Raw genomic sequence first — 22405 nt, 5'->3', positions numbered from 1 at the left:
TGAGAAAAAATCCCAAAACTAAATGTCCTTATTTTAAAATGAAATAAATATAGCCCTTTTTTGTTTGTTATATTTATGATTTTCCTAATTTGTCCTTCTTGATAAGTTAATTATCCTTCCATATTTTATTGGGATATTGGCGATGATAATACCTAATTTTTTTTTAAAAGTTACACTTTAATACCCAATTTTTTTGGCGGTAATAATACATAAATCTACAATTTTGGTGCAATCGTTAGTACTGCCCATTAACTGTCTGTTAAGTATCCATGTGATACATTTTTATACTCGTAAATTTAGGTATTAAATTGTAACTTTATAAATGATTTGAATATTATCGCCGCCAATATCCCTAAATTCTTTAAATACTATACAAATCATTTAAAATTTTAAAAATTCTAAAAGATTATTAGTAACTAATTAATAAAACTAAAATTTACAAATTCGAAACAACCCATATTAAAATTGAAACTCAAAATCATCCCAAAATCCATATTATTAATTAGATTTTTAAAATTTAAAATGATTTTTATAATATTTAAAGAATTTAAATGGTTTACTCTAAAATCATCCAAATTCATGTGTCACGTGGATACTTAATGGACAGTAAATGGTGAGTACTAACAGTTATACCAAAATTGTAGATTTAGGTATTACCGCAAAAAAAAAAAAAAATTGGGTATTAAAGTATAACTTTTGAAATGATTTGGGTATTATCGCCACAAATTAGACTAATAAAAATGTGTCACGTGGATACTTAACAGGCAGTTGACGGTGAGTACTAACAAATTATAGATTTAGGTATTATTACTGCCAAAAAAAAATATTTGGGGTATTAAAGTGCAACTTTTGAAAAAAATTGGGTTTTATTGCCGCCATTATCCCTATTTTATTCCATAAATTTCTTTAAAACATGTTTTTTTTAATTGTTCTTTTTCTTCCCACAATTACAAATAAGTCATCTAATACGTGTCACTACAAAAAATGAGACTTTCGCCGATGCGTTTTTGTGCTGACAAAAGTCATGTTTTGGCCCGACAAAAGCCTTCGGGCTTTCCCGACGCGCTTTTGCATCGAAAAAACGTGACAGTGAACATTCGTCGATAATGACACTTTTGCCGACGCAAAACGTAATGCGCCGGTAAAGGTATCTTTTAGCGACGCAAAATTGCACTGGGAAAAATACAGATGCGTCGACGAGAATTTTTGCCACGGAATTGTGAAAAATACTTTTAGCGGCGCAAAATTGCGATGAAAAAAGTTGTTGCTTTTAGTGGCGCAACATTGCGTCACCAAAGGTGGATATCTTTAGCGATGTTTTTTTGTGCCGGTAATAGTAGGTCTTTTAGTAGCGCGTTTTTGCGTCGGTAAAGGTAAAGACTTTTGGCGACGTAATTTTGCGGTGGTAAAAGTATTTTTTAAACAATTTTTTTAATAATATTACTAATTTTATTTTCAATATATTAATATTAATTAATAAATTTCGATTTTAATATATTAATAATTATTTAATTTTTTAGTAATATTATTTAATTAGAAATAAAATAAAAATTAAGATTTTATAAATAAATAAAAAATATTTTATAACTATTAATGTTTATTGTCTCTACTAAACATGAAAATATAAAAGTAGTTTAGTAAATTAAATCTCTAATTAATTAAACTTTAAATAAATAAAAAAGTTCTACAAATGTGTACTGTCCTCCTCATCATCCCCGCCCCCGTGAGCATCATCGTCCTCGCCCGGATCCTCTTCTGGTAAGTCGACAGTAAAACCAGGAGCCAATATACCAACCTGCTTCAACAAAGCACTGAGCAGTACATCTTGACGCCGTTGACGATTCTAAAGTTTAGTTGTATACTTTTTTAGGTTATGATTTTCCTGCATAATGTCCCGAGTTTGCTTCAAAATGCTGTCAACTTCAGGTGGAAATTTCCCAGACATTTGAGAAGTTGATGAAGATGCTGCCCTTTTTGCGCCAATTGCCCTTAACCTAGGCAACCCCCCAAACCCTTTCTTATAACGCGAGCGGGGCCCAAGGACATCCGTGACAATGTCCATATTAGGCGGGAATTAACCGTCGACATTATCGCTAACATAAGAAGCAGCAGATGATATAGGGGCCGTACTCTGCGATGCTCGATCATCTCAATCTGCACAATAAAAAATAGATATATCACATTCCAATATAACATTATTTGAAAACCTAACTTCGAAATTTTTAATATAACTACATATAAAGTATAACTTTATTATCTATCTGCCAACATCCTATCATTAATGACTGCAGACCAGTGATTGGAAAAGAATGTAATTAATTTTGTTCCTGTATCAGGGAGCAAATGGGCTAAAGTTAATTTAGTCATGAAAATCCATATCTAAATCACAATAATGGAGATATTGTTGACATATACAGTAAGAGTAGTTAATTCCATTAATGGGAAATTTACGTCTCTAAACATATACATCAACAATATTTGTATGTTTGTGATTTAGCTATGGATTTTCATGAACAAACTAACTTAGCCCATAAGCTCCCTGATACGGGGACAACATTAGTTATGTTCTTTTCTTTATCTTAGTCCACAATCATTAATCATAAAAATATTGGCACATAAATTATTATAAATTTAATTAATAATTCATAAGTAATTACTAATTGACACCAACCAATTAAAAATTAATATTTATTAATTATTTACTATTTTTTTTAAAGTTAAATGATCATAAATTAGTTAAGGTTAGGCAACTTACATGTTTTGTTGCCGCTTCATCGCTAATCCACTTATCCTCCTTCTTGTGGAGCTGCTCGAATGTGTCGATCATGCTCAGAAACTGGGCAGTAGATGGGTCGATCTAAAAAAACAAATTATTAAAACATGGTTACCTTTATCATATTTTTTCAACCATAAAGATATAGGTTATTATAACTTAGGTGATCATAAACATGGGCAACGATGGATTTGGAATCGTGTCCTCCTGGTATAGTCATTTTTGCTCGAGTCTCTTTATTTATCTTCGATATACGCTTCAAACAGAAAATAGTTGTAACGACCCAAATTCACTAATAAGGCTTAAGGGCCTTGATTAGTGTGCCGGGAGGGTGTGATGGGAATTATGTGTGATTATTATGATTAAGATGTATGATTATGATTTTAAGCATGTTATATGACTATGTGAATTATATTATGTGATAATTATGATGTGTGAATTGTACCACGTGGGTGTTGTGATACCAGTGTGATGCACGTGCCGAGACGGTCCTAGAAAACTAGATAATGGTAACTGGTGATTTGGTAACCTGCGTAACTGTTAGTAACCATAGAGAGTAACAGGCTTTATTGGGAAAGTGGCAGAATTGTAAAGTTAGGAAAAGGACAAGTAAGCCCTTGAGGTCTAGTTAGTAAGGGATATAAATGGAGGGTTAAACTAGTCTTTTGGCAGGGAATAGATGAGTAAGAGCTGAAGGAAAATACAATACGTACAACACTTGGAGAAATGGGCTTTATGCTGAAAATTGGAGACCTAGAGGAAGAGCAAAACTAAGATGGAAGGGAGAAGCTGAATCTAGCTTTTGGAGGGAGAATTAAGGAGTGATTGAAGTTGTCAAGCAAGCTTAGATCAAGAATACTCAGAGGTAAGATTTAGATTATGGTATATCTAAGTTTCAAATCTGATTTTTTGGTTGATAAGTGTGAATTGAAACAAAGTGGTGGCTGGTTTTGTATGAACTCAGAATTGGGTAATCAAAGGGGAAGGAGGTTTAAAGCTAGAGGTTGGACTCACCACTCAAGGTAAGGTTTCTGTGTAATCATTAGGCTTATTTCTGTTAAGGTTTAGGGAGTTTGGAGTGTGGTTTGTGTTTGAGTTCAAGTTGTTCTTAATTTTCTGGTTTGAGCTACTAAGTATGAAATTCAAGAGTGAATCTTGGGTATAATTGTGTGAATGGGCTTGGGCATGATGTTTCTAGGTTGTTGTGAGGTTTATGATGGATTTAGAGTTGGTTTTGGGACTTATGATGGAGTTTGGGGTGATTTGGAGTGAGTTAGGCTTGGGAAAAACGCGAAGGAAAACCCAGAATTTTGGGCCTGCGAAGGCGTGCCGCGGCGAGGAGCCCCTGACTTGCTGGGTGCCGCGGCACAAGGCCAATTTCAGGATGTTATTTTTGGCAATTTTAGGCCTTTGCTCCGGGGGTTTGGGGGATGTCTCCGGGGTGTTGTTTTAAGGTTTTGGGGGTTCCGAGAGTGTGGGTTAGGTTCCGATAAGGTAGTTTTGGATTGGTTAGTGACAAAGAATGTTTTATTTGTGTTGTGATTAGGACTTTGGAGAGGCTCGGGGTAGAGGACCGTGCTTGCGTCTACGTGGCATCGAAAACCAGTGAATTGAAAGGTAAGAAAACTGCACCCGAATGTATGATTGTAATGGGACTAAGTGCTCCCGAGAATTGTATTATGTCAATGTTGGTATTATGCCAAGGGACACGTAGAAGCGGTCTAAGAGTACCGTACATGATTTTAGCGCACGGAGTGCGAATTGGCCACTGGGAGCCAGAAACAATAGGATAACGGAGGGAGCTGCCTGTGAGCGCTAGCCCTGGTTATCGTCTGTGCATTATGTATTATGAGCTGAGATGCTTAGTATATGAAATACTTGCCTGATGATATACTTGAGTTTATGAGATGCTTAGTATATGAAATACTTGCCTGATGATATACTTGAGTTTATGAGGTGCTTAGTATATGAAATACTTGACTGATGATATATTTGAGGTTATGAGATGCTATATGTGTAATTGACTTGTTTGCTAGTTGTTCATGCTCTATTGTTACTGTGTTTTCTTGCTGGGCCTTGGCTCACGGGTGCTTCGTGGTGCAGGTAAGGGCAAGAGCAAGCTGGACCAGGCCTGAGGTGGAGAGCTCCATGGTGAAATGTACATAGCCAGCTGTTCGATCACCTTGGTCGAGGAGGGTGTCAGGACAGGGAATTACCTAACTGCTCGTTTTTGCCTTAATATGGCCAGTCAGTGTAGTTAAACTTTGTAACTTTTGTAAATGGCTTTTAAACTGTCGTTTTTGGGATCCCATGTAAATAAACAATGTTTAGTAATGAAAACGTAACTTTTGAGACCAAAACACTTTTAACCCTAGTTCCTCTACTGTTTCAATAACACGCTTTCACTTTAATGACTTGATTAGCAAGTCTGGCACTTTATAAACACACAGTGTAACGGTCTTGGCTATCCAGGGTGTTACAATAATACTAATTCATCTAGATTGTAAATTTATAATTAAACATTAATGTAAAAACTAAGGTATACCTACTGAGAATCAGAAGCCCAATAATTGCATAAAATTGCCTAATTAGAAGAACTACTCGAATGATAAGGTTTCGACTTTGCTCTCTCGTTGTCCACCTCTCCTCCAACCTCTACCTAGTGTTTCTTCATCGTGTGGCACCAATCACTCATATGCTTTTGCATTTTCCTTACCATGGCATCGTTGATTACTGGATTGTCTTATGGATAAATGAATTTGTCCTAAAATCACAATTAAATTTGGAATTCGTTAAAATATTATGAAGATAGAAAAAATAAGTAATAGTGAGTTATTAAATATTTACAAAATGCTTACAGATAACCTCTGCCGAATAACTTGGAGATCAGCTGGCGTTACTTGTTCCCAAGCTAGTGTAGTTGGGGGTATGGTGTCATGCATAATAAGCCATGGAATTGTTGAACCACTTGCCATACTGTAGAGTCCAAGAACTTTACTTAGCTAATTGTTTAGTAGTATTATAGTATGTTTAGCGTTATCTTTGTTACTATGGATTTTTGGTTCAGACCGGGAATTATTTGGACACTCATAGTAGTACTTATAGATTTTCTAAGTTTAACCTATAGTTTAAGAATATTAAGTATAACCTAAGGTTTGATTAATGTGACTGATATTAAGGATTATATTTACTATATTATAAGGTTTAGACATCAACCAATAGGATTTTAAGCACATGTTATGAATGGTGATTAAGGATTAAAGATTTTTGAGGATTAAATATAATAAGGAGTAAAGTTTGAATGTTATAGGGTCAGTCAGCAGCTTTGAGTACGTTGAGGGCTTAGTCAAGGCTGTTTACTCCATTCAAAATTAGCTAAAAATGTGTAATTTCGTGTTTAAATATTCAGCGTGTGCCGATATATCGCAGCTATAGGGGGCGATATGTCGCAGCACGTAGATACGGAAAACACGAAACGATGCACGGTCGCCTCGGGCATACTGGCCCAGGCGATATATCGCCTACAGGGGGCGATATATCGCCTCCTTCAGCATGGATTCAAACTCTTTTGAATTCATTTCCTTTCAGCCATTCAAACTCCTTCAACAGTCCAGCATCTTTTGAACGAGTCTTCAGCCTCTGCTGAACGATTATTCAAATGATTTTCACCTAAAAAGCCATTATTTTTATTCAAGTAAAATCAAGATATTTTCATTCCCAAACTCTATAAATAGGACCTAGTACCCACCCATTATTCACCATTTGCTCTAAGTTCAGAAGCTGCTAGTGTTAAGTGAGTGTGAGAGTGTAAACACCTGGTTTGGGGAAAAACTATAAGCTTAAACATCATAAGCTTATCAAACACTTTGGGAAGGGAGTTCTATAGTATTTCGGTGGAGGTTAGATTGATCTCGCAAATCTTTGAGGTAAACCCGAAACTCTACTTCATTCATTTCATGTTATTTCCTTTCTCAAAACCTTCTACTCAGTCCCCTAACCTCATTCTTATTTTGGTTAGGGAATCCAAGTTCTTAAGCATATAAGTCGGTAAGTATGTTTTTTATGGTTTAGTCTTTCCATCCTTTTCATTTCTTCTTCTTCTTTCAACTCACTCTTGTTCATTATGGTTTTAGGAGTTTTCCAAAAGTCCCAACTCAGTCCATTATATCCCGGTAACTTTGGTAAGGAAAATAGGCTAGAATCAATATGTTATGTGCTTATGTTATCTATATGTTTTATGTTATTAAAAGTGTTATGATATGTATATATGTTTGTAGGCTTGGGCATATGACCCATATGACTAACAAGACCCCAAATGGGTTATGGGCATATGACCTACTTAGCTAGTAGGACCCCACTAATCCCATGGGCATATGCTTGTTTAGTCTATGGGACCCCAAGTAATAATGGCCATTATAATAAGTGTATGTTATATGCATTATGTTAAGTCTTTGTGTTTTCTTATGAAATTATGTATATGACTATGTGTTAGATTTTCCTTGCTGGGCATTAGGCTCACTCCTTTCTGTTTATGTGCAGGAAAATAAGCTTAGAGGCGGTAAGATTCGTGACGCTTGGAGGATGTGTATCGATGGTGAATGGAGTCAAGGGGCCGAGCGTTATTCGATTCGAGGATGTAGTTTCGGTTTTATGTCTTTTTACATGTATTTTCCGCACTAATTATGTAATGTCTTATTATTTTAAATTATGTTTTTGTTTTAAAGACAATGGGATCCCATATCCGTTTTCGTATTTACTTTGTAAATAACTCTTATTTTGCAAGTTACTCAATAAATTATGGTATTTTCGCAAATGTAAGTTCTTTTAAGGATTTTATGTATAGTTTCATTAATGGTCCAATTAGTCTAGAGTAGTGGGTCATTACAGTTGGTATCAGAGAAACGGTTCCTTCGCATGAAGTTCTCCTCGATACACACACTCAAAGCTCCGAATCTAACCGCCAATGTAAGTGTTTATGTTTTAGTTGTTTTGATTATGTGTTTAGTTAACGTTTTAGCCCTTATGTTTTCAGTTAATAATAATTGTAAATTAGTTTATTTTTCGTTATTTATTTTATTTATTATCTTTGCATGTATGATTGTTTTAGTGAAAACCTTTTTCCAAATAAATACAATTGTTATTTTTGAATGACATGTATGAGTTTGATTTTTTCCGCAATCATAATAAGTAATAAATAAAACGAATAATGACTAAGTTCGGTGAGGGTGGATACAAATCAATGAACCAAGTTTCCTTATTGAGAGTTAGGGGGCCATAGTAGTGGGAACGATTTTACTGATCCCAGCCCTCCCTCAATATGGTTAACTTTGGAACAAAGATAAGTTTCGAGCCTGAGGATTAAGTCATATAGGATGATTAGAAACACACTTAGAAAATAAAGATGACTTATTTTTCTAAGTATAGAAACCCACTCTAATAATAAATAAAGACCTATATAATATTTTCATAAGAAGTCATAATAAATAGGTCCAAGATATGTGTGTTTTAGAATAAGTTTTGCCTTAGAGCCTATTAGGGTAAGTTCTAACATGTTCTCGACTGTTAGAACTTTTGGTGAAGATGTCGCTCCAAAGATCTGCACGCACCAATGGAAACGCCTCCAACGATGTTCCAGCGACCAATGAAGCCCTCCAGTTCGCCGAAGAGGAGTGCATACTACTGCCCGCCGCAACGCACCGGCACCACCAGCTGACAACACCGCAGAGATCGCCAGACTGCGACAGCAAGTCGAGGAACTTTTGCAGCAACAACGCCAACAGGCTCAAACTCAGCCTCAGCCTCCGCCGCAGCCGCAACCCCAACAAATGGCCCCAGCACCCCAACAAGTTGGTCCTTATGGGGGATGGCCAATGATGAATTACGCGCCGTATCCAGTACCGAACATGGAGCCAGTGTACGAGAGGTTCCGCAAGCAGCACGCTCCAAACTTCGAAGGGACTACAGACCCCTTTGAGGCAGAAGAGTGGCTAAGGAATGTGGAGCTGATTCTAACGCATATGAATCTCAGCAATGCGGACCGCATATCCTGCGTCTCGTCTTTACTCAAGAAGGATGCCAGGATATGGTGGGATTTGGTCCAGCAATCCCACGATGCTGCCACCATGACGTGGACCCGATTTGTGGAGCTCTTCCACAAGAAGTACTACAATTCAGCGGTACTTGCTACGAGAGTCGAGGAGTTCACCAACCTGAAGCAAGGGAATTTAACAGTGGCAGAATATGCTCGTCAGTTCGACCGCTTAGCAAAGTTCGCGGCAGAGATGGTTCCAACCGATTATCTGAGGGTGAACAAGTTTGTCAGAGGACTTCGCCCGAAAATCGAGATGGGGGTTAAACTAGTAAACCCGGGAAACACCACATATGCTGATGTACTTGAGATGGCAATCGAAGTAGAGAGGTTGCAGGCCAACGTAAGCAAGGAAGAAGCCAGTAAGCCGGAACCCAGACAGCAGAGCCAACCTCAGGCCAGTCGGAACAACAATCAGTCTAGCAACAGCGACAACAATCCATCCAACAACAATGGTAACGGACAGAAGAGAAGGCATCCTGACAACAAGCAATCTGACAACAATAAAAGAGCACGACCAAATAATGGGGGAAATAGGTCGGGCTACGTGGAATACCCGCCATGTGCCAAATGTCAGAAGAAGCACCCCGAAGAATGCCGTGCCAACACCAAGGAGTGTTTCAATTGTGGTCAAGAGGGGCATCGCAAGAAAGATTGTCCTCAGCAAAAGCCGGAAGGAAAGAAGGACGAAAAGATGGTTCCTGCTCGGGTTTTTGCTTTAACCCAAGGAGAGGCGGATGCTAGCAACAAGGTGGTCACAGGTCAGGTTTCCATCCTCAATAATTTATGTCATGTATTATTTGATTCGGGAGCCACTCATTCGTATATTTCGTTAGGAATGATAGATAAACTAGACAAACCTAGTGAAACATTTAGAACTAGGTTTGTAACCGAGTTGCCTTCGGGCAAAGTAGTTCTATCATCACGAATTGTACGAGGCGTACCAATCAAGATTGAGGACAAGGAACTAGAAGGAGACCTGATAGAGCTGGTGATCAAAGATTTCGACGTAATCCTAGGCATGGATTGGCTAGCACGGCATGGCACAACGATCGACTGCAAACGCAAGAAGGTGATGTTCGAGACTCCTGACGGCCAGAGACGATGCTTCATGGGACAAGCTTCAGGATTGCGCACCCCATTAGTGTCATCTCTCAAAGCTCAGAGAATGATGGAGAAAGGATGTCAAGAGTTCTTAGCCAGCATAGCGAATGTGGAGAAGGAGACATCACTTAAGGTTGGAGATGTTCGGGTTATACAAGAATTTCCATAAGTTTTTCCCGATGACTTGCCAGGATTGCCACCAAATCGAGAAATAGACTTCACGATAGAATTAGTACCGGGCACCGAGCCTATCTCTAAGGCACCATACCGGATGGCACCTACGGAACTCAAGGAGTTAAAGACGCAGCTACAAGAACTCCTAGACTTGGGTTTCATTAGGCCAAGCCATTCACCATGGGGAGCTCCGGTACCATTCGTGAAGAAGAAGGACGGAAGTATGCGCATGTGCATAGACTACCGTGAGCTGAATAAAGTAACAATTAAGAACAAATACCCGCTACCTCGGATTGATGATTTGTTTGATCAACTCCGAGGCGCGACTGTATTCTCTAAGATTGATCTACGGTCCGGGTATCATCAGCTCAAGGTAAAGGGGGAAGATATTCCTAAGACAGCCTTTAGGACTCGTTATGGACATTACGAGTTCTTGGTTATGTCTTTTGGTCTTACTAACGCGCCAGCCGCGTTTATGGACTTAATGAATAGGGTCTTCAAGGACTACTTGGATAAATTCGTCGTTGTGTTCATCGACGACATTTTAAATTTACTCCAAGGATGAAGCGGAGCACGAGGAACACTTGAGGATGATTTTGACGCAATTGAAGGAGCACCAACTCTACGCGAAGTTCAAGAAATGCGAGTTTTGGCTCTCACAAATGGCGTTCCTCGGGCACATCATATCGAAAGACGGAGTTGCAGTAGATCCATCGAAGGTAGAGGCCGTGAAGGATTGGCCTAGGCCAAAGAACGCGTCAGAAGTAAGAAGCTTCTTAGGGCTAGCAGGTTATTATAGAAAGTTTGTAGAGGGCTTTTCTAAGATAGCCACTCCACTCACCAACCTGACCCGGAAGCAACAAAAGTTTAACTGGAATGATAAGTGTGAGGAAAGCTTCCAGTTGCTTAAGGATAAGCTTTGCTCAACACCAGTACTTAGTGTCCCAACACCCAACGACAAGTTCGTTGTCTACTGTGATGCATCAAAGCTAGGATTGGGATGCATACTGATGCAAAACGACAAGGTGATAGCCTATGTCTCACGTCAGTTGAAGGAGTATGAGCAACGCTATCCAACTCACGATATGAAGTTGGCAGCGGTGGTCTTTGCATTAAAGATCTGGCACCATTATCTTTACGGAGAACGGTGCGAGATTTATACGGACCACAAAAGTTTAAAATACTTCTTTACGCAGAAGGAGCTCAACATGAGGCAGCGCAGGTGGTTAGAGTTAGTAAAGGATTACGACTGCGAAATCCTATACCACCCAGGGAAAGCGAATGTAGTTGCCGATGCACTTAGCCGAAAAAGTTATGGGAACTTAGCAACCTTATCCGGAATAGAAAAGCCGCTACAGCAGGAGTTGATCAGTGCCGGAATCGAAATGGTTGTAGGCAAGCTGGCTAACTTGTCTATCCAATCAAATCTGCTAGAAGACATACGGAATGGTCAGAGACATGATGGCACACTAGCAACGCACATGGATGCAGTCAGAGAAGGCAAGACTACAGATTTCTCAATATCCAGTCAAGGTTTATTGAGATATAAGGATCGGGTATGCGTGCCAGACGATCAAAGTATTAAGAAGACGATCCTAGAAGAAGCGCACAGCACCCCATACTCGGTTCATCCAGGGTCTACCAAGATGACTCATGACATCAAGGCAGTCTATTGGTGGCTAGGGATGAAGAAGGACATAGCAGAGTATGTGTCTAAGTGTCTGGTATGCCAGCAAGTGAAAGCAGAGCATCAGCGGCCTGCAGGATTATTGCAACCGCTTAGCATACCGGAATGAAAGTGGGATGATATAGCCATGGACTTCGTGACGGGTCTGCCAAGAACGAATAAGCAGCATGATTCTGCTTGGATAGTCATAGATAGACTAACCAAGTCGGCTCATTTTCTGCCTGTTAAGACTTCTTATACGGCAGACCAATATGCAGACATTTACATCCAAGAGATTGTACGATTGCATGGAATCCCCAAGACGATAGTATCAGATAGAGGATCAGTGTTTACGTCAAGATTTTGGAGAAGCTTACAGCAAGCCATGGGTACTAAGTTAAGTCTTAGTACAGCTTTCCATCCTCAGACAGATGGGCAGTCCGAGCGTACGATTCCGATTTTAGAGGATATGCTTCGCGCATGTGTACTTGACTTTGGAGGATCGTGGAACAAGTACTTACCGCTGATCGAGTTCTCGTACAACAACAGCTACCAGTCGACGATCGAGATGGCACCTTATGAGTTGCTATATGGAAGAAGGTGCCGATCACCGTTGCACTGGGACGAGGTAGGAGAAAGGCAGCTTCTAGGGCCCGAAGTTGTTAGACAAGCACAAGAAGCAGTAACGCTTATTAGACAGCGTATGCTTGCTGCTCAAAGCCGACAGAAAAGCTATGCGAATACCAAGCGACGCGATGTGGAGTTCCAAGTTGGAGATCAAGTCTTCCTGAAGATATCTCCTATGAAGGGTGTCAAGCGGTTCGGGAAGAAAGGCAAGCTCAGTCCCCGATTCATAGGTCCTTTTGAGATATTGGACAATGTGGGACCAGTTGCGTATAGACTAGCCTTACCGCCAGCACTAGCCGATAGTCACAACGTCTTCCACATCTCGATGTTACGCAAGTATGTGTCAGACCCATCTCACGTCCTCAAGTACGATACCATAGCGCTCCAGAAAGACTTAAGTTACGAGGAACGACCGGTTAGCATCCTAGATAGAGGAATGAAGTAGTTACGGTCCAAGAGCCTTCCTATAGTTAAAGTCCTATGGAGCAATAGTTCTGAACGCGAGGCAACGTGGGAGTTGGAAGAGGACATGCAGAGCCGGTATCCGGAGTTATTTGGTAAGTAAATTTCGAGGACGAAATTCTTTTTAGTAGGGGAGAATTGTAGAGTCCAAGAACTTTACTTAGCTAATTGTTTAGTAGTATTATAGTATGTTTAGCGTTATCTTTGTTACTATGGATTTTTGGTTCAGACCGGGAATTATTTGGACACTCATAGTAGTACTTATAGATTTTCTAAGTTTAACCTATAGTTTAAGAATATTAAGTATAACCTAAGGTTTGATTAATGTGACTGATATTAAGGATTATATTTACTATATTATAAGGTTTAGACATCAACCAATAGGATTTTAAGCACATGTTATGAATGGTGATTAAGGATTAAAGATTTTTGAGGATTAAATATAATAAGGAGTAAAGTTTGAATGTTATAGGGTCAGTCAGCAGCTTTGAGTACGTTGAGGGCTTAGTCAAGGCTGTTTACTCCATTCAAAATTAGCTAAAAATGTGTAATTTCGTGTTTAAATATTCAGCGTGTGCCGATATATCGCAGCTATAGGGGGCGATATGTCGCAGCACGTAGATACGGAAAACACGAAACGATGCACGGTCGCCTCGGGCATACTGGCCCAGGCGATATATCGCCTACAGGGGGCGATATATCGCCTCCTTCAGCATGGATTCAAACTCTTTTGAATTCATTTCCTTTCAGCCATTCAAACTCCTTCAACAGTCCAGCATCTTTTGAACGAGTCTTCAGCCTCTGCTGAACGATTATTCAAATGATTTTCACCTAAAAAGCCATTATTTTTATTCAAGTAAAATCAAGATATTTTCATTCCCAAACTCTATAAATAGGACCTAGTACCCACCCATTATTCACCATTTGCTCTAAGTTCAGAAGCTGCTAGTGTTAAGTGAGTGTGAGAGTGTAAACACCTGGTTTGGGGAAAAACTATAAGCTTAAACATCATAAGCTTATCAAACACTTTGGGAAGGGAGTTCTATAGTATTTCGGTGGAGGTTAGATTGATCTCGCAAATCTTTGAGGTAAACCCGAAACTCTACTTCATTCATTTCATGTTATTTCCTTTCTCAAAACCTTCTACTCAGTCCCCTAACCTCATTCTTATTTTGGTTAGGGAATCCAAGTTCTTAAGCATATAAGTCGGTAAGTATGTTTTTTATGGTTTAGTCTTTCCATCCTTTTCATTTCTTCTTCTTCTTTCAACTCACTCTTGTTCATTATGGTTTTAGGAGTTTTCCAAAAGTCCCAACTCAGTCCATTATATCCCGGTAACTTTGGTAAGGAAAATAGGCTAGAATCAATATGTTATGTGCTTATGTTATCTATATGTTTTATGTTATTAAAAGTGTTATGATATGTATATATGTTTGTAGGCTTGGGCATATGACCCATATGACTAACAAGACCCCAAATGGGTTATGGGCATATGACCTACTTAGCTAGTAGGACCCCACTAATCCCATGGGCATATGCTTGTTTAGTCTATGGGACCCCAAGTAATAATGGCCATTATAATAAGTGTATGTTATATGCATTATGTTAAGTCTTTGTGTTTTCTTATGAAATTATGTATATGACTATGTGTTAGATTTTCCTTGCTGGGCATTAGGCTCACTCCTTTCTGTTTATGTGCAGGAAAATAAGCTTAGAGGCGGTAAGATTCGTGACGCTTGGAGGATGTGTATCGATGGTGAATGGAGTCAAGGGGCCGAGCGTTATTCGATTCGAGGATGTAGTTTCGGTTTTATGTCTTTTTACATGTATTTTCCGCACTAATTATGTAATGTCTTATTATTTTAAATTATGTTTTTGTTTTAAAGACAATGGGATCCCATATCCGTTTTCGTATTTACTTTGTAAATAACTCTTATTTTGCAAGTTACTCAATAAATTATGGTATTTTCGCAAATGTAAGTTCTTTTAAGGATTTTATGTATAGTTTCATTAATGGTCCAATTAGTCTAGAGTAGTGGGTCATTACAGTTGGTATCAGAGAAACGGTTCCTTCGCATGAAGTTCTCCTCGATACACACACTCAAAGCTCCGAATCTAACCGCCAATGTAAGTGTTTATGTTTTAGTTGTTTTGATTATGTGTTTAGTTAACGTTTTAGCCCTTATGTTTTCAGTTAATAATAATTGTAAATTAGTTTATTTTTCGTTATTTATTTTATTTATTATCTTTGCATGTATGATTGTTTTAGTGAAAACCTTTTTCCAAATAAATACAATTGTTATTTTTGAATGACATGTATGAGTTTGATTTTTTCCGCAATCATAATAAGTAATAAATAAAACGAATAATGACTAAGTTCGGTGAGGGTGGATACAAATCAATGAACCAAGTTTCCTTATTGAGAGTTAGGGGGCCATAGTAGTGGGAACGATTTTACTGATCCCAGCCCTCCCTCAATATGGTTAACTTTGGAACAAAGATAAGTTTCGAGCCTGAGGATTAAGTCATATAGGATGATTAGAAACACACTTAGAAAATAAAGATGACTTATTTTTCTAAGTATAGAAACCCACTCTAATAATAAATAAAGACCTATATAATATTTTCATAAGAAGTCATAATAAATAGGTCCAAGATATGTGTGTTTTAGAATAAGTTTTGCCTTAGAGCCTATTAGGGTAAGTTCTAACATGTTCTCGACTGTTAGAACTTTTGGTGAAGATGTCGCTCCAAAGATCTGCACGCACCAATGGAAACGCCTCCAACGATGTTCCAGCGACCAATGAAGCCCTCCAGTTCGCCGAAGAGGAGTGCATACTACTGCCCGCCGCAACGCACCGGCACCACCAGCTGACAACACCGCAGAGATCGCCAGACTGCGACAGCAAGTCGAGGAACTTTTGCAGCAACAACGCCAACAGGCTCAAACTCAGCCTCAGCCTCCGCCGCAGCCGCAACCCCAACAAATGGCCCCAGCACCCCAACAAGTTGGTCCTTATGGGGGATGGCCAATGATGAATTACGCGCCGTATCCAGTACCGAACATGGAGCCAGTGTACGAGAGGTTCCGCAAGCAGCACGCTCCAAACTTCGAAGGGACTACAGACCCCTTTGAGGCAGAAGAGTGGCTAAGGAATGTGGAGCTGATTCTAACGCATATGAATCTCAGCAATGCGGACCGCATATCCTGCGTCTCGTCTTTACTCAAGAAGGATGCCAGGATATGGTGGGATTTGGTCCAGCAATCCCACGATGCTGCCACCATGACGTGGACCCGATTTGTGGAGCTCTTCCACAAGAAGTACTACAATTCAGCGGTACTTGCTACGAGAGTCGAGGAGTTCACCAACCTGAAGCAAGGGAATTTAACAGTGGCAGAATATGCTCGTCAGTTCGACCGCTTAGCAAAGTTCGCGGCAGAGATGGTTCCAACCGATTATCTGAGGGTGAACAAGTTTGTCAGAGGACTTCGCCCGAAAATCGAGATGGGGGTTAAACTAGTAAACCCGGGAAACACCACATATGCTGATGTACTTGAGATGGCAATCGAAGTAGAGAGGTTGCAGGCCAACGTAAGCAAGGAAGAAGCCAGTAAGCCGGAACCCAGACAGCAGAGCCAACCTCAGGCCAGTCGGAACAACAATCAGTCTAGCAACAGCGACAACAATCCATCCAACAACAATGGTAACGGACAGAAGAGAAGGCATCCTGACAACAAGCAATCTGACAACAATAAAAGAGCACGACCAAATAATGGGGGAAATAGGTCGGGCTACGTGGAATACCCGCCATGTGCCAAATGTCAGAAGAAGCACCCCGAAGAATGCCGTGCCAACACCAAGGAGTGTTTCAATTGTGGTCAAGAGGGGCATCGCAAGAAAGATTGTCCTCAGCAAAAGCCGGAAGGAAAGAAGGACGAAAAGATGGTTCCTGCTCGGGTTTTTGCTTTAACCCAAGGAGAGGCGGATGCTAGCAACAAGGTGGTCACAGGTCAGGTTTCCATCCTCAATAATTTATGTCATGTATTATTTGATTCGGGAGCCACTCATTAGACTCACTCTTTCATTATGGTTTTAGGAGTGTTCCAAAAGTCCCAACTCAGTCCATTATATCCCGGTAACTTTGGTAAAGAAAATAGGCTAGAATCAATATGTTATGTGCTTATGTTATCTATATGTTTTATGTTATTAAAAGTGTTATGATGTGTATATGTGTATGTTTGTAGGCTTGGGCATATGACCCATATGACTAACAAGACCCCAAATGGGTTATGGGCATATGACCTACTTAGCTAGTAGGACCCCACTAATCCCATGGGCATATGCTTGTTTAGTCTATGGGACCCCAAGTAATAATGGCCATTATAATAAGTGTATGTTATATGTATTATGTGAAGTCTTTATGTTTTCTTATGAAATTATGTATATGACTATGTGTTAGATTTTCCTTGCTGGGCATTAGGCTCACTCCTTTCTGTTTATGTGCAGGAAAATAAGCTTAGAGGCGGTAAGATTCGTGACGCTTGGAGGATGTGTATCGATGGTGAATGGAGTCAAGGGGCCGAGCGTTATTCGATTCGAGGATGTAGTTCGGTTTTATGTCTTTTTACATGTATTTTCCGCACTAATTATGTAATGTCTTATTATTTTAAATTATGTTTTTGTTTTAAAGACAATGGGATCCCATATCCGTTTTCGTATTTACTTTGTAAATAACTCTTATTTTGCAAGTTACTCAATAAATTATGGTATTTTCGCAAATGTAAGTTCTTTTAAGGATTTTATGTATAGTTTCGTTAATGGTCCAATTAGTCTAGAGTAGTGGGTCATTACACATACGTTTGAATAGCTTTTTTCAGTTTGTGCATCAAACTCTACTTTCAGATGGCTAACTTTTTTTGTGGCCAACTCCTTCTCGATATTGACACCGTAATAAGCTCCCCTACCCCTATTGGAGCCACTACCGGTGTCATTACTTGGTTCAGCCAATCTACATACAAATATTCATTAATCAACTAATTCAAATTATGTATGTCTATTGCTTTTTGTTATAAAATTAACATTTTATTACTTATGGTCTTTCCCAACCTACTCTATTTCGACCTAGTGGGTCCCTTGGAGATAGTAAGTAGTCATGTTCTAATACTCATTTTTTCAAGATATTTCATCAAATATCTTGAAAAAATGAGTACCAGTGCATGAATACATTAACTATCCCCAAGGAATCCACTAAGTGCATGTCTATTATTTTTTGTTATAAAATTAACATTTTATTACTTATGGTCTTTCCCAACCTACCCTATTCCGACCTAGTGGATCCCTTAGAGATAGTAAGTAGACATGTTCTAATACTCATTTTTTCAAGATATTTCATCAAATATCTTGAAAAAATGAGTACCAATACACGAATACATTAACTATCCCTAAGGCATCCACTAAGTACATGCCTATGTATATCATATACTTCCATTAATAAATGATAATAAATAAAGTTTTCATTGAATTAAATAAAAAGTTACAAATATTTGTTCAAATTACATATCGCTGTCCTTATCATCACTAACTACAACATCATTACGGGCACCACTATCATTATCGACTAGAACATTGTCGTCATACTCATCGTCTTCATACTCGGCCAATGTGTCGTCTTCAAATTCAATTTCATCATCAACAACAAATTCATCTGAACCTTCGCCAACCAAATCATCAATGTTGTACACTTCAATGGGATTGACATCAACCCGATTATACTGAAGATTATCAAAAATTGGAAGTTCTACCCACAACTGAAATGAAGAAGAATTAACTTCTTGCAATATTGGTATATCATTTGTGGTCTTAGTATTATCAACATCGGAATTTGAGAAATCCCATACATCCTTGGAAAGTATTCATTAACAAGCCTCCAATCATCCCCATTTTCCACATCTCGAAGATAATACACCAACTTCGCTTGAGATGCGAGAACAAAATGATCATTTTTATAACATTCTTCCTTGACATATACACTCGTAAAATTGGATTCCGCTTTAATTCTACTTGTATTGAACCATCTACACTTGAATAGGAAAACACTGTAGCCCATCAAGTAGGACAATTCAAGTACTTCTTCAAGACCTCCATAGTAGTTCACTCCTTCCTCACTTGGCACCATTACTGCAATTTTGTGTTTTAAGCTTCATATCACGACCATGAATCACAAATTTGACACCATTCACTATCATCCCTGGATAAGAGAACATGGTGCCGCTTGATTTTTTTGTAAGAGCATACAATTCATTATTAACTTTAGTATATGTTCACTCATGCAAATCGTTCACCTATCAACACTAACATTGAAAGTTAGTTTTGGATTGAATAAGTGGGGTTTCGAAAAATAATTGACTAATATAATTACTCGTTCTTTTAACCACTGAGGAAACTCAGCTTCTTGTCGAACTTCAAGATTCGAGCCCCCCCCACCCATCTTCTTAATTCATCCATATGCTCACTACAAACAGACAACAATGTTATGATTTTTGCCTTTACCTGGTATATAAACCAAACAAATTTATTGAAAAATACTAGAAAACACACCTAATATACTCCTTAATTTCAGCACAATTGTTCAAAATATACCACTCAACCTTTTGCTTTAACTGTAGATTGAGGAGCATACTTGATTTATTACCAAATGGACGACCAACAGCCTTATAAATAGAATATTCCTGATTTGGTTGGGATTCAAAACGATCGTCATTCCTCTAAGGTCGATTGAATCGAGTCTCAACCCCCAGAGGTACATTGAGCAAAAGGTTAAGGCCTCGTTCACCACTTAAGCTTCTGCAATTGAACCTTCTGGACATGCACGGTTTCTTACATACTGTTTATAAACCGCCATTGAACATTCAATGAGATACATCCACCTAAAGTGCACGAGACCGCCAAAAATTTCCTTTCTCGGAAGATGCAAAACCAAATGCACCATAATGTCAAAAAATGCAGGAGGAAAAATCATTTCCAACTTGCATAAAATGGTGATAATGTCTGTCTCCATCTTCTCAAGTTCTTTCACATTCAAAGTCTGTGAAAAACCGCACAACTCAATAATTGACTTTCAAACTTCAGAAACCAAAACCGATCTAATTGCGGAGGGAAACAACTGCTGAAACAACACGTGGCAATCGTGTGATTTCAGCCCAATTATCTTGCCATTATTGATATTGACATTCTTCGAAAGGTTTTGTAACGACCTCCTTTCTTAACATACATATATATAGTGTAAAAATAAAGTTTAACTTTGATATAACAATACTGAAATTCTGAATTTACAAAAACTTTATTTATTAAACAATACACAACTAATGTTCATAACCTCAAACCATACAATACTCACAACTAAATAAAAACTTTATCTTACATACAAATCTTAATACTTTTATAAATAATTTTCGTGGCGTTACTACACCTTAACGTATGATTATAAGATGTGTCCAACCGATAAATTTAAAAGCTTTATGTAAATTACAACGTTTATGAAATACTTTCAAATACTTTCAAAGCTTTATGTAAATTATAAGGTTTACAAAATACTTTTTATGAAATATAATAAAACCAAGTTTCTTGTTTATTTATAAAATAGCATGGCAGAACTCCACTCCCTTCAGGTCAGCCCCATATGTACAGTCATGTTGGCTCCACGTATACTCATCAACAATTTATATTTGGGGCCTCTTACCTACAATACAAAACATTATCTGATGAGCTAAGGCTCAGTAAGTAGAATAACTACCTCATATGCATTAAAATAAACGTGCAACATGCTATGTATTTTCTTTCTTTCTTTCTTTTACTTTCCTCATATGCATCTTAGATGTTCCTCATGTTCTTTTTATGACTTTGAGTATATAAGGATATCATCGATAAAAACAACGACAAATTTATCCAAGAAATCCTTAAATACTCTATTCATGAGGTCCATGAAAGCTGCAGGAGCATTGGTTAGTCCAAATGGCATCACCAGAAATTCGTAATGTCTGTAACGAGTTTGAAACGCCGTTTTGGGAATATCATGTTCCTTCACCTTGAGCTGGTGGTATCCCGAACGAAGGTCTATCTTTGAAAATACTGCCGCTCCTTGTAGTTGGTCGAATAAATCATCAATCCTGGGTAGCGGGTACTTATTTTTAATCGTCACTTTGTTGAGCTCCCTGTAATCAATGCACATTCTCATTGTGCCATCCTTCTTCTTCACGAATAGTACTGGGGCTCCCCACGGTGAATGACTGGGTCTTATAAACTTCTTTTCCAAAAGTTCCTCCAGTTGAGTCTTTAGTTCCTTCAGTTCGGTAGGTGCCATGCGGTAAGGGGCCTTTGAAATCGGAGTTGTACCAGGTAACAACTCGATCTCAAACTCAATTTCACGATCGGGAGGAATTCCAGGAAAATCTTCTGGAAATACTTCCATGAATTCGCGTACAATATGAACATCTTCAGGTCGCGCAAGCTTCTCCTTCGAGGCGTCACAAATCATTGCTAGATATCCGGTGCATCCGTTTGCTAATAATTTCCTGGCCTTTGCTGCAGAAATCATCGGTGAAGGGGTTCGCTTCTCTTTCCTTTGAAAATGAACTTCTTCTTCTCCAACCGGTGCAAAAACGACTTCTTTCTTACTACAGTCGATTCTAGCATTATACGTTGTTAGGAAATCCATTCCTAAAATGACGTCATAGTCCTTCATGTCGATAATGATCAGGTTAACATATAGTTCCCTGTCATTGATTGTAATTGGTATAGTCTTATACCAATGAGTTGAGTATAGCACTTCCCCGGAGGGTAGTGCTACACTAAAAATTGTATCCATCTCAACAGGTAATCCATTTAGTCTACCAACTAAATGCATTGATGCGAATGAGTGTGTAGCTCCAGAATCAACTAATACTGATGCAGGGACATTATTGAAAAGGAGCTGACCTGAGATTACTGTGGATGGACTTGCTTCCGCTTCTTCTCGAGTCAGGGCAAAGACTCTGGCGTTTGTTTTCTTTTCTTCTCCTCCTTTATACTTTTCATTACGGTTGGAACATTCCTTTGCAAAGTGTCCCGGCTTCCCGCATATGTAGCAAGTGTTAGTACCAACCCGACATTCACCAGGATGATATCTGTTACATTTGGGGCATTGAGGAAATCCTGGCTTTTCTTGGGACTGCTCCTTTCCTCTCTTGTTGTTGTTGTTATTGAAACTCCACTGGTTAGGCCGCTTCTTGTCACTATTTTTCTGACTTGGACCACCTTTCATGAAATGGTTATTTTACCGATTTCGGAAGTTCCTTGCGCCCTGTCTTCTAAATTCAGCTTCTTTCTCTCGTTTTTGCATCAGTATTGCCCTTTCGATCTTCAAGGCTTTGTCAGCAACTTTGGAAAAAGAAGCTCCCTCCAAGTCTGCTACTTCGAGGTCTTTGCGAATGTCAGGATGAATAGCATTTTTGAAATGCTTGATTTTTAATTCA

At 38.8% G+C, this 22405-nt stretch overlaps 1 protein-coding gene across 1 annotated transcript; it reads right to left on the bottom strand.

The window, feature by feature from the left end:
* Positions 1-19731: 19731 nt before the first annotated feature.
* On the bottom strand, positions 19732-22194 carry LOC133832047 (uncharacterized). The gene is made up of 2 exons (XM_062262438.1): positions 21160-22194; positions 19732-19779 (listed from the first exon to the last, which is right to left on the bottom strand). Exons 1-2 carry the CDS (start codon positions 22192-22194, stop codon positions 19732-19734), a joined length of 1083 nt encoding a protein of 360 aa, XP_062118422.1.
* Positions 22195-22405: the final 211 nt, after the last annotated feature.

The sequence above is a fragment of the Humulus lupulus genome, chromosome 4 (genome assembly GCF_963169125.1).
Source record: "Humulus lupulus chromosome 4, drHumLupu1.1, whole genome shotgun sequence".
Classification (NCBI taxonomy): Eukaryota; Viridiplantae; Streptophyta; class Magnoliopsida; order Rosales; family Cannabaceae; genus Humulus; species Humulus lupulus.
The sequence above is the reverse complement of the archived record's forward strand: the minus strand, read 5'-3'. Positions and strand labels throughout refer to the sequence as shown.